The 13,110-nt window shown below is 51.6% G+C and overlaps 1 protein-coding gene across 1 annotated transcript in view; it reads right to left on the bottom strand.

The window, feature by feature from the left end:
- The window catches only part of HRAS (HRas proto-oncogene, GTPase), a 43,351-nt gene that overhangs the window by 3,038 nt on the left and 27,203 nt on the right, over nucleotides 1-13,110 (bottom strand). The window contains exons 3-5 of the mRNA XM_074918144.1: nucleotides 7,764-7,917; nucleotides 2,897-3,075; nucleotides 417-576 (exon numbers count right to left, since the gene is read on the bottom strand). Coding sequence (XP_074774245.1) covers nucleotides 417-576; nucleotides 2,897-3,075; nucleotides 7,764-7,874 — 450 coding nt within the window. The 5' untranslated portion in view covers nucleotides 7,875-7,917. The remainder of the gene's footprint in view (nucleotides 1-416; nucleotides 577-2,896; nucleotides 3,076-7,763; nucleotides 7,918-13,110) is intronic.

Below are 13,110 nucleotides of genomic sequence, written 5' to 3'. Positions count from 1 at the left end.
GACCCCTGAAGGTATCAGCTGCTCCATTTCCACCTCTGTGCTCTGGGAGCTCCACATGGTCCTTCCAGCACTGGTATTTCTGCCTGTAGGACTGCCAAAATCGACCATGGATGAGGCTGAGCTTAGCTGACCTGCAGTGACTATGGGGGTTATTCCAGAGCCTTGGAGAAAGCCCTGAGAAGGCATTTTCCCCTCACTGCTGCCAGAGCATCTATTACACACTTCTCCAGATTGGAGGCTCAAGCCCAGACAGGGGAGAAAATGTCCTGATGGAGCATTTAGCCTTGAGGAAGCAACTAACCCCGGCCCTTACACCCATCTGTCTGCAAGGTGGTGTCTGCCCATTCCTGCCTCTCCAGGACAGCACTGGAAAAAAGAGAAAAGAAAGAGGATTTTGTTCAAAACCCTCCTCCTACCTGTCTGGTTTTGGCAGACGTTTCTATGTAGGGGATCCCGTAACTCCGGGCCAGGTCCTGCGCTTGCCGGGTCTCCACTGTCCGGGCTGGTAGGTCACACTTATTTCCCACCAGCACCATGGGAACATCATCTGAGTCTTTCACCCTCTTGATCTGCTCCCTGCAACAGTAAGAGGTGCCAAAGTCAAAGGAGAGGCATTAGGGGCAGCTCCAGGACACTCCCCACCAGCTGCTTCGTGAAGAATTAACAGCTCCGCTTCTTTCCTGCCAAGCTCCTCGTGTTGGGCTTTCAGGAGAACGTACACGACCAGATCACATAAAGGACTAAACAGCAAAATAGCTAGGGCACTTTTGGAAACAAAAACTAAATGTACTGCTGCTCTTTAAATGCAACTGTTTACAAAACACAACTTGACATTTTGACAATCCGTATTAAGACATGAGCTTAAGATAGTTTAAGATAAATAAAAATGAATAAGCAGTTACCTGCATTATTTCCAGTATTTCAGATCAAGTAATCCCCCGTAATGGGGAATAAAAGAAATAAAATTTAAAAGTCACCTGCAACCAGAATTTGCTGAGCTGATAAACCAGCTTTTGGCAGCCGTAGCCTTTTCTACAGATGCACAGGCAGTATTTGCTTCCTTTCAGTTTAGCTCAGGTCACTCAAAGTTGAGTTGACCAACTGGGAAGCAGAAAAGCTGTAACGCTCTCTTCTTCATTCCAACCTCAGATTTAAAACCAGGTGGGCAAGGATGAGATCTACCACTTCCAAAAATCTTAAAGGCCATTATGACCACAAAAAATCCATTCAATTCCCTCCTGATAGATAATAACTTCCTTTGCTTAATAAATCATTTAACTTCAGATGCAAACCCACTTTTTTTTTTCTTGCTCATGCATCTAGAACATTTAACATGGTTTTATTTAACTAATAAAAGCATTATTTCAAATGCGGAATTCTACATTTTAATTAAATTCAAATTTTTATCCAAAAGCAGCTGGACATGTATCACACACACACACACAAAAAAAACAATCATCTCTTTTTAATGTAGTAGAACACAGAAATGAAGTCTGACCATATGTATGATATGCCATAAAGCCACTTAAATGTTCCATGTAACATCCTGATCAGCAAATGCAAGTACTAAATTTAGTGCACAGGCTACACTTAGCTGAAAAGAGATACCTCCTAATGGTTACTAACCAGGGAGAGCCAGCATTTCTCTGGGGAATATTCTTTTAAAAGTGCAAACACAAAGAGCACAGGCGAAACAAGATGAAAGCCAGTGATTTACATCATGATTAAAACCGGGGCTTGAAATCAAGCCATCCTGCAAGTGATTCACAGGCACCAGCCCCAGCACAAGGATGAATGCTGCTGAATCCCTCAGGTGCTTTAGGAAAATCCCATCCTTTGTCCTCCCGTTCAGCTAAAACAAGCCAAATTAGTCCAACCATATAGTTATTACACTGAACACGCCTGCTAGCCAACAACTGAGACATCCTGACAGCTCAGAGCAGAGCCTCTTGCCTATGGAGCAAGGAAGGGCTGTGCCTGCGCTCGGAGCTACAGGATTATCTGGGACGTGGGTCTGTGATGCGGGACAGGGGTACACGGTCGCTTGGTGGGCAGTGGACAGGGCAGGGACAGGCAGAGTCATCTCCTGCATCCTCTGCAAGTGCCTCCCATCACAGCCAAGCCTCAAAGACAGACACAAAGCAGAGATCCCTCCCTAAGCCAACCTCGGGGTAAACAGGGAAGACTCCCGCTGCATTTCAACCATCTCCTTGGCTCTCCAGCTCTGCGGGGTGATGGCAGCAGGGGGGAGAAGCGCAGTGGGTAACCTGGGTGCAGCCAAAGCAGGACCATGTCAGGACAGTGTCCCTGCTCTGCCACTGGACAGGGTCCCTGCTCTCCCCCAGTACATCCCCCTAGGCAGGTCACCTCCCCGGGGCTCTGACTCTCCTCCTGCTCCACCTCTGCCCCTGTGGAAAGCAAGCTCCGAGGGGCCAGGACTGCCTCTCTGCCTGGCAGACAGCAGCCTCGCCGCAGTGGTTGCCAGTGGGGGAAGCAGCCCTCCCTGCCCTTCCCAGCCTCCTCAATCCCAGCTCCCGGGCCCAGCAGAAGTCACTGAGATCGATCGCACTAACAAAACAATTCCATTAATTAGGGAGGGAAGGGAGGGAGTCATAGAGGATCAGCTCTCTTTAGTCACCATAAACACTTAAACATTACATTACCAAGTCCCCAAAGGCCACAAGCAATCCCTTTGGATGGGTTTTATTGGAGTCACTGACATTAGCTGTCTGCTCTGTCTCTTCCCTGGGGAATGGCCACTTGAGCTAATTGTCTTTGCTGACAGCCAGCACTTCCACCGTGGGGCCTGATGTAAAAGGGAGGGCAGGAGGGTGCAGCAGCAAGGCCTCCCCTTTGCACTGGGCAAGAGGGAACGGGCCCTTCCTGGGATACCAACCTGTACTGGTGAATATCTTCAAAGGACTTGGTGTTGTTGATGGCAAAGACACAGAGGAATCCTTCCCCCGTTCTCATGTACTGGTCTCTCATGGCACTGTACTCCTCTTGCCCTGCCGTATCCAAGATGTCTAACAAGCAGGTCTCTCCATCAATGACAACTTGCTTTCTGTAGGAATCCTGCAGGCCAGAAGAGGGAGAAGAAAGGGAGGAGGACGCATTAAGAGAGGGCTCAGGTCTGGCCAAGCAAAGGGATGCAGCGAGTGCATCCCCAGGAAGATGCCAGGTCACGCTCTGCCTGGGTTTAGCTCCCATTAAACAGACGACTCAATTTCTTTCAAAAATGGGAGGGAAAGGAGAAAGAAGAAAAAAAAAAAAAAGGGGAGCAGCTGAGCAAGTTTTCCCTTCTCTGGCAGAGCCACAGAGAAGACAGCCCCTGGCTTGCTCTCCCCATTCCAAGCCCTGCCTCTGGCAGGCCAGGGGCAGGTTTGACTCTACCACACCACAAGACCCTCAACAACTATTTTTCTAAGCTTTTAGTCCTGGGTAATCCTTCTGCTGCTGCCCTGCCTGGGTGCTGGAAGGCGAAACCCAGGAAAGGCAGCTCCAGCCAGCCAGGGCTTCCAGCCACTGTCTGTGATCTGCAGGGCTGGGAGGTGTTTAAGATCACCTGGAAACCCTGCACCTCCAACCCATCTCAGAGCAGGCACCAGAGGCGACATGCCACCAGTAAGGCTGCAAACTGGGCTTCATGGTAAACCTCTTCAACCTCTTCTTCAAACATGAGAAAAAAGAAAAGAAAAACAAACAAAACCAAACCCCACACTGTGAGGAGGGTGTTTCCCACAACCAGTCTGTGCCCAGAGGGCTCCAGGACTATCCAGGCAAGTCCTTTGAAGTTGGGGGTTTTCCCTGCAGCACAGGCAATCACACCTTATAGCAGGTGTGAGAAGGCCTGGAAATCACCCAGGGCACCCCTCAAAAGGTTTCATTTTCAAGGCAGGCTCTCAAAGCACTGCTCCTCCTCACCATGCCTCTCCCTCATGCCCAGTTTCATCAGCAGGGATGCTGCTGGGGCAGCCCCTGCACGGAGAACAGCCTCATGTCTCTCTGATAGCTGCCCCCCAGGTACCCTGCAGCATCTTCAACTCTCAGCAAGAGAAGGAAGCCAAAACCAAAGGTATGAAAAAGGTGCGAGTCAGCACTATGGCTATGTCAGCGCTTTGCAGCCACTGGCAGAGGCTATGGCTGCAGTTTAAAATGAATTCAGATGTCTGCTGCTCTTCCAACGACCACAACAATGTTATCAGATGAGCTTTGCAGGTCTGCAGACAAACAGCCGACACAGCAAAGGTCACTGACGGGACCAGCAGCGGCACGGAAAGGGAACGGGGCCAATGTGGCCTCCGCCCTTTGGTTCATTACTACAACGTCATCTACTGGGGCTAATTAAAATCTTTCCTCACCTTGTAGAGAGCACTATGAAATCAGAGGAGATGAGATCTGCTCTGCCATGACTTTCCTGGCTGTGCCTTCCCAAAAAGGGAGCTGCTGACCCACTGGGAATAAGCATGGAGTGATGGGCTGGCTTCCAGGCTCTGAAGGCAACTGGCCGGCTGCCCTGAAGGGATGTGCTCCCACTTCTAATCAATAAGGTATCTGGGGCCTCCTTGGTGTAAGGTAGAAGAGCACTGGTTCTACCTCTGGGGTCCCAGGGACTGGCAGCACTGACCCCAGCACCCACTCTGCCCAGCGGAGCATCCTCCCACCCCTGCGCCCTGGCTCATGCCCAGAGAACCAGCCTCTCGGCACACATCTGCAATTAATTGCCAAGTCGCCAGTTAGAGGAGGTCTCACCAGCAGAAAGCATACCTCCAGAGAAGCGATCCCACACCTTGGCTCAGGTCACCAACAGGCTGCCTGTAAGGCCAGCCAGCTCACTGACAGAGCACAGGCATTAACAGTCTTGCAGAGGATGCTTTGCAGCCCACCCCCCCCCCCACAAAGGAAGGGGACAAGCTCTCCCGAGCCTTGCTTTGTGTCCAGCTTCATCCAAACCTCCCCGGGATGGTCAGGATGGCAGCTCAGTCACCCCTGTTACACTGCAGGTGGGCAGCTGCCACCAGCAAACACGTCCAGGCACCTGCACCCTGTGGCCTCGGTGCTCCTCTGCAGCCCCCATGTCCCACCCCACCTTCTTGCACAGGGAAGTGCCTGGGCCCAGCTGTGAAGTGCCAGGTGGCAGAAACAGCATCTGCTTGGGGTTCAGACTCAGGATCCCAGAAAGATGCTTGGAGGACCCCAGCTGTGCTGGCGGACCTGGCCAAGAGGCCCATTTGTTAAATGCTACAGTCAGGATAGGACCAGAGGCTTGGAAGCCCATTATTAGCTGACTGCTAAAAGCTGGAAGACAAAACGAGGGATTTCTCAACACAGCCTGACTCCACTCCATCCCCACTCATTCGCCACGGACACTGACAGCAGCACACGTTTTCTTGGTGCCTTGGCCCTCCCATTCCCAAAATAAAGATCATCAGGCTCCTGGGCAGCCCAAGAGCAGGCACGCAAGCGCACGCTGTAGCAGGTCAGCCAGCTTTGAGTTACAAAGCCAGACATTTGCACTAGTGAAATCGGGAGAGCAGGAGGGCAGCAGGCACTCAGTTGTGGTCTCTGCCCCAGATACGGGACAAACTCACTTCATCCCTCCTGCCCTGGGGAGCATCTTCTCAGTGCACACCAACCTGCTTGCACCCCGCTTCGCAGCACTGCCCACCCTCAATTCATTTAAGTGACAGGTAAAGCCTTTGTTCCATGCACGTATACTCTTTTTTTTTTTTTCTTCCCTTTTATCCTGCTCATTTCAGCATTGCTGTGCTGTTTAGCTGACTGAATAGTCAGAGTCAGCTCCTGGGCATGATCCAAAGCAGCTTAGTCACAGGAGGGTTTGTTGGTCACATTCAGATGGCTGGCAGGTAAACTCTGTGCCTCCTGAATCCTCATAAATGAAGCAAAATTAAAAGGAGTCACCCTGGAATGAGTGAGAAGATGGCCAGGGCAGGGGGATGCAGGGCACAACCAAAGGAGCTACAAAAGGCAGCACAGGAACCTGCAGAGAGAAAAGCACTGGGGGGAGAAAGGGGTGAAGAGCAGCTCGTGGCTGTTTTCATAAAAGGAGGAGAACAGCAAAGTGGGGCTGGGGGAACAGGGGAGGAGATCAGGCATCTCCCAGGGCATGGCAGAAGCGGACAGGGTGAGGAGGGTGTGCTGCAAAATGCCATGCAAGGTTTACATTCCCGGCTGCTTGTTTACATGGAGAAAATTCCCTGCAGGGTACATACAGGGGGCAGGCGGCTGGAGGGGGGCGGGGGGGAAGCCAAAACTTAATACATCACTGGGTCAGAGTTGCCTCTGCCCACCCTAAGGTCCAAGAGAGAGGACCCATCCATGCAGATGTCTCCTCAGGGAGGTTTCTCTCCATCAGCAGTTCTTTTGCCAAAAACAACCTGGAATGGGTTTCTAAGAAAAGCATATGATGTTACTGGTGATGAGCACGAGGGGAGAGGAGCTGAGGAACAAGGCAACTGCATCCACAAGCAAGGTGCAGCATTGAGACTCGGGAGCCCTTAAATTAAACTCAAGCCTCTGCCACGGACTTTCTAGGTGACCTTGGCCACATGACGTAATAGCACGTGCTTTTAAGTGCCTTCTCTCCTTCCCGTCTGTAGGACTGTAAGACTATTTCTGCCTTTCTACCAAGCCTTGTCTTGCTTATTTAAGTTGTAAGCTCTTCAGGGTGGGGACTACACATAACACCTACCAGAATAGCTTTCTGATCCCAGCTGGGGCATTTTAGCCATTATGATAATAATGTGCAGCAACCACAGCTGCATTTACACACATCTGGTAGAGAATCCTTTAGGACTGCAGACAAGGAGGTTATTGTCCAAGAGGCATGACAGACCTGTAATTTGCCTTCCCAGGGTGAACTTCTCATGCGGAGCAGTGGCTGCTGCCCACATCTCCCCTGAATGAAGGTGTAAGTCATGCAGGGGGTAATTAGCATCTTGCTAGCAATGGTGAAAACAGTTGGAGAACAGAGTATGTTTTTAAAAAGTAAAAAAAAAAAAAGAAAAATTGTGTAATGGATACTGAAGCCCAGACCTCCCCTCTGCACAGCCTGGAGGAGCACAGGGTCCCTGCCCACTTCCCAGGCAGGGTGTAGAGCTAGGCAGGCCAGCAGACAGGCATCCACACCGACCACGAGACTCTACATCAACTTTTAACTCCTCGTGATGGAGCAGAGGCAGCACTCTGGGAACCACAACAGTTCAGCTGCTCAGCATGTCTCATTCAAACTGCAGTACATACATAACACAACCAAGCTCTGATCAAATCCATTACATCAGTAAATCTCAAAACATCCTGCACAAGAAGTCGGTATCTTTCCTCTGATTTCACAGGAGAAGAAATGGAAGCACAGGCACAAAATGGCTCTTCAATCCCAAACCTTTAACCCCTCTCTACCTGTCATCTCATCAGAAAGGAGGGCTTCTGTGCTGCCTCAGTGCCTGCATAACTCTGCCCACTGCTGCCACCTCCCCCTCTACCTGCTTTTGCTGCCTCCCTTGCTGTCCCTCTTCAGGAGGGGACATCACAGGTCCCATCGCTGTCCTGCTGCAGGAGGCACAAGTCAGCCCCTGCCACCTCTGAACACACACACAGAGACTCAGAACAGCTTTGAGAAGCAGAAGAACACCCCTGCTCAAGTTCAGATTTCAGACCAAGCCAAGGAGGTTCTGGGTTGGGGACAAGGTGGAGAAGAGCACAAGGAAAACACACAGACAGACCCCACACCCGGAGCTGCTTACCTCTATTGTGGGGTCATACTCATCAACGAAATGGTTCTGAATGAGCTGTATCGTCAAAGCACTCTTCCCAACACCACCAGCTCCCACCACCACTAGCTTATATTCGGTCATCTTCCAGCTGACCCCAGCTCAGGACTTCAAGGAGCACCACCACCTGCAAGGAGAAACACGGCCACTGCGTTAGGAAAGAGGGGCCCTCCCTGTAGCCATCTAAGTGGTCAGCCCCCCCTTTTCTGCCAGGAAAGGCAGAAATCTGCAAAGCACAGCCTCATTCCTGGGGTACTGAGCATTCCCAGTGTCTCCTGCACGTCCCAGGAGCACCCAAATGCTGCGAGGTAGAGACAGAGGTCTGGGATCCAGCATGCTGTAACACAGAGACACCTAATGCTGCAAGGCAGAGGTGAAGGGATGCACCCCTTAAAGTTTTAACGGTCTTTTACGTTGCTTCAGTAACGATGGAGGATGGGACAAGGTAAACCCACTTCACTGCTATTCTGGATGGCAAAGAGCCACCCTTCACTCCTCGGGGTAAAAAACAGCAAGTCACCACCAGCAATGCAACATCCTTTTAATGCAGCTTTATGAAATTGTCCATGAAATTGCCATCACAGGGTATTCTGCTCCAGGACTACCCTGGTCTCTCATCTCAAGCTCGCAGACATACCACACTGGCAAGCATGGCCTGGGAACAGGGAGGTGGCGGGATGGCCCATGCACCCCAAGGGTCAAGGGCTTTCTTACCTTCTTCCAACCCAGCACAATGACTACTCTGGGAATCTCGCCAGAGAAAATTACACTTATTTCTGTCTGTCACCCTGTACTGTGCCTCCAGGATTCACTGTCTGTCTTTTGCTTTTATGGTCCGATGTGTTAGGGTCTGAAACGTGAGATAGACTCACCTAAAAGCATGAAACTTATTCTAAACATACAGCCTCGAGAGCTATTTAACCTACTACTCTCCGCTAGTAATGGAAGTTACTTTAAAATGGGCAAAATAATCCATCAAACTGAATACAAAACTATGTTTATCCTGTGATATGCAGCAACCCTTCAGTCTGGATGCAAACTTCACACATTCCTCAAACAAGCTTCAAGATGTAAGGGAGTATTACTGATAAGAAAACAGATGTATAGGCTCTGTAAATCAAAAGTAAACCCTAAAGTAACCAATTTAAGGGGTCTGGTTTTCCAGAAGTGCTCAGCACTATCTCTGATTTGCCTTATCTCAAGATGACAATCCAAAATCATTAGACAGATTTGAAAGCCTTGGCTGATGCAGTTTGGATGTCAATGCCTGTGGGAGCAGGGAAGAAGTCCCAGCTTGCCCCACATATGCCATTAGCTCCATGTCTTCACCCTCAAGGCTGCGTTAAGCCACAGACCACAGGGCAGGTTTGAGATGGTGGCACGTCCACACCCTCTGCCCATCCTCCTGCTGTGCTGAGCTTCGCAATAGGGAGGAGGACTGCGGAAGGGGCACCCCTGCTCCCGAGAGATGAAGCTGGCATGCCCCACAGGGGAGCAAGGGATGCTATCAGGAAAGGCACTAATTGGGAATGATGATTAGGGTCAGGATGAGCAAACCACGCTTCAGCAGCACCGTGTACTTGCCGTGGCCCTTCAGCAGGAGAAAATTCACACACCCTACACATCTCTCCCCCTTAAATTTTTGCTCCAGCTCCGCTGAGAAAGAGGAACTTTAACTCAGGAAGATTACAAAACCCCAAAGGTTTAAATAGAAATCCACCCTCACTGGACTGCAACCCCTGCCCACTGAAAGTCACCCCAGGGTCAGATACTCATCCACAGCCGTCATCTGCGAGCTCTGGGGAAGCACCCGAAACACAGCAGGTAGCAGGAAGACGAGCTCACGGCTCCCCTGGCCGGTCGCCATTTGACACAGCCTGCAACACCACTGCACGGGGATTAGACACACACATACCCCTCCTCCCCGTCCCTGACAGTTAAATCACTCCACCCTCCTCCCTGGGCTCACCAGCCCCACTCCCCAAACCCTGGAAGCTGGTACAAACTGTGCTGGCAAAGGCCACTCTAGACCCAGTCTGCATCTTGATGCATTTGCTAATGCAGCAAAGATCTGATGGAAAGGAGGCCAGAACTTTCTGCCTCCAATCCCCACCTGACTGCAACCTTAAACCACTCAGACAGTTCAATCACCCACTCGAGCTGGGAGCAGTCAGACACGGGCGCCTCTTGCCAAAGCCCTCTTCTGATCTGCTGCCTCGGCAGCAGAAAGGCAAACAAAGCTCATCCCCTTCTCAGCATCCAGGATCCTGAAGAAGGGCAGGGAGGGGGTGCAGAAGAGGAACCAGAGCACAAACACCATGTCGAGCAGGACCTCTGGTTGCTGTGCTAGTCTTCACTGCTGGAGAAGCTGAGGGTTGTGAAACACAGCGATACTGGTGGGGAAAATGAGAGGCAAATAATGTCATACCCTAGGTCCATACGCAAAAGTGTCACTGCTTCCCAGAAAAGTCCAACATGCCTCTGTTCTGGTGGCCAAGGAAGAGATGTGGTCTGAAAGCAAGGCTACAGGAGACACCTAAGCATTGACCATGGGCACGTTGCTCTGCTCCATTAAAGCACACCCTCATATTAGCTTGAGGAAGAGAAGGCTGAGGGGAGCCCTCATCCCTCTCTGCAGCTCCTGACAGGACATTGCAGAGAGGCTGGGGCTGGGCTCTGCTCCCAGGGGATCAGGGACAGAACAAGAGGGAACGGCTTTAAACTGCAACAGGGGAGGGTCAGGCTGGGCATGAGGAAAAAATTGTTAGCAGAAAGAGTGGTCAGAGTGGAACAGGCTGCCCAGGGAGGGGGGAGTCCCCATCCCTGGGTGTGTTTAAGGGCCGTTTGGATGAGCTGTGGGGGGATGTGGGGTAGGGGAGAACTTGTAGAGTCGGGCTGAGGGTTGGACTCGATGATCCCAAGGGGCTTTTCCAGCCTGAATGATTCTGTGATTCTCACATACACTATTTCTCAGGGATGAGAGAGATCCCCACCCCAGGCTTCTCACCTCTCTCAGATGGGAAGCGACAATTACCATGAGGGACAGTGACAGGCTGAAATGGGGACTGAGGAGCAAATGCTGACTGACTGTCCCCACCAACAGTACTGGCCAGGAGGAGATCGCTCCTGCAGCAGAACAGCTTCACAGCTGAACACAGAGGGGTCCCAAGGGTCTGAAGAAACTCTGCAGTCAGCTCCCATCTTTCATACAGAGCAGGGAGACCTGCAACCCCTAGCAAAGCACGGCGGCTGCGAATAAAGGCTTGAAGCAGCAGCGATGGACCCTCCTCTGCATCTGGTGGTAACGATGGACCAGCTGCCATGGTGATGCTCCAGGAAGCTGCACAACCACCCAGGTCTATGGGACTTGCTAATGAAGTGAGAAAAGCCTAGACTTGATATGGAGAGGACAACATGAGTCCTTGAGGAGGTCCTCCCTTGAGACCAGCAGTGAAAGGCACTGTCCCTTCAGAAGACCCCCAGCCCACACAGCCACACCAGCATTCTGGTCCACACTGCCACAGGAGGTGGGGGCCAGGGAGGTCACCCACAGCAGCCTAAGGGTCTTCCCCTGCTCCAGACCCCCACTGAGCCCCACTGCTCAGCAGAGGGGTGACCACATACCAGCAAGCAGAGGGGTAACACCACCACCCCAGTCCAGAGCCTTGAGCTCTGACTCCTCCAGAGAAACACAGACTCACATCTCCACACCCACCCAGGAGGCGGGGGAAATGAAGGAGTCAAAAAGCTATTGCTCCCCATCACTCATGGCCAGCGCATGGACAATTTACATACAAGTCTGCAATGTTGGTGTTTGCTTACTCACACCATACCTCAAAGGTGCTGGCACCTCAGCTAACTCTGTTGTTCTGCACTCCATCCTCGCCCCAGCAACGGCAGGAGAGATTCTGCAGCTTACAGAGGAAGGTGAGTCCAACCCATCCAACCATTTCATACTATCTCTGCAAACCACGTCCTAATGTAGAGTAAGAGTGTGGGGACTGCTGAACATCTCAGGGCATGAGAGCTGCCTGAATTAATGGGTGCTAAAATCAATGTTCAGATGAGCTCGCTTCCTCTCCCAGAGGATCCACAATGCAAGCTCTTCACAGGGGGAGACTCAACCACTCATCAGAGCACATGAAAACGCCATGGGAGAGGGAGCCTGGCCAAAGGCTGCAGGGAAAGCAGGGTTTTCCGTATGGCCAAGTTTTTTTAGAGTTGGCCAGTTGGCCAAGTTGACCTTAATCCCTAAATTGACCTTACCAACACCATCTATAGCTCCCTGTCATGCTCTTTGCTTCTGAAATTGGGAAGAGCATGGCTGCTCATCAATGCATACAGAGGTTTCGACACAGCGATGGCTGTTCCTCAACGCCACATGAACATCACCACCACTGCATGGGCTGGTTCAAGGAACAGCCATCCCAAAGACAAGGTTTCTGGCTCTCCTAAAAAAATAGGCAGGGAAGAGAGAGTGGGGCTCCTGCCAGAGAGATGGTAACAGACACCCCAAGTTTTGACGCTCAGTCTGGGGACACACCGGATGGAGACTTGCAGCCTGTTGGGTGTTCTGAAAGCTTCTCCTGAAGTGAGGATTTTCAGGAGGATAAACAAGAGTTTCTATGTCCCAGCAGCTAACAGCAGACAGAGTTGACCGCAAAATAACAGAGGGAAAGACAAAAGCAGAGCCTCCCAGTCCCATGCTGGGCAGGAAGAGTGCTTCTTCCATACTCTGCAAGCTCTTCAAGATCTGAAAGCCTGACCCAGGCCACTGTCTGGTGTTTTCCATGACTATCCAAATTCATCACTTCTGCGAGCACTCAACCGTTGCACCCTCCGAAAGCCACGCGGTGCTGTCGAACAAATCACTGAGCAAGACAGCAAGGAAGACAGCCATTCAGCAGCACTGCCGGGGAAGAGGAGGGCTGGGATCCATGTGCCAAGCCAACAGCCCCAGCATGGAGCCGGAGCTGCCGCTGCTGTATTTCCTGACCTCATGGATTTTCTCCCGTAGCAAGAGGGCTCCTGGCTCCCATTCAAAGCTGTCTAGGAAAGCCTTGCCGAGCGCTTCCGCCTGGCAGCAGCAGCTGCTCCCAGCCCAGTAGCTGGAGCCACGCAGCTCCAGCAAACAAGAAACATCTGCCAGCCTTCTGCAGGAAGCTGGGAGACCAAGTGCCCAGCCCTGGGTGTGGAGGTGAGGGCAGAAGGCACATCTCCTCCTCTTCTCCCCTTTCTGTGCATGCTGGGCAGCACGGAGGCTTTGCCTGCAGAAGTGAGGACAAGATGCCCCACGAAAGCTTGCGCCAAGCATCAAGGT

Source organism: Athene noctua, chromosome 14 (assembly GCF_965140245.1).
Source record: "Athene noctua chromosome 14, bAthNoc1.hap1.1, whole genome shotgun sequence".
Taxonomy (NCBI): Eukaryota; Metazoa; Chordata; class Aves; order Strigiformes; family Strigidae; genus Athene; species Athene noctua.
This window is presented reverse-complemented; position numbering and strand designations above follow the sequence as displayed.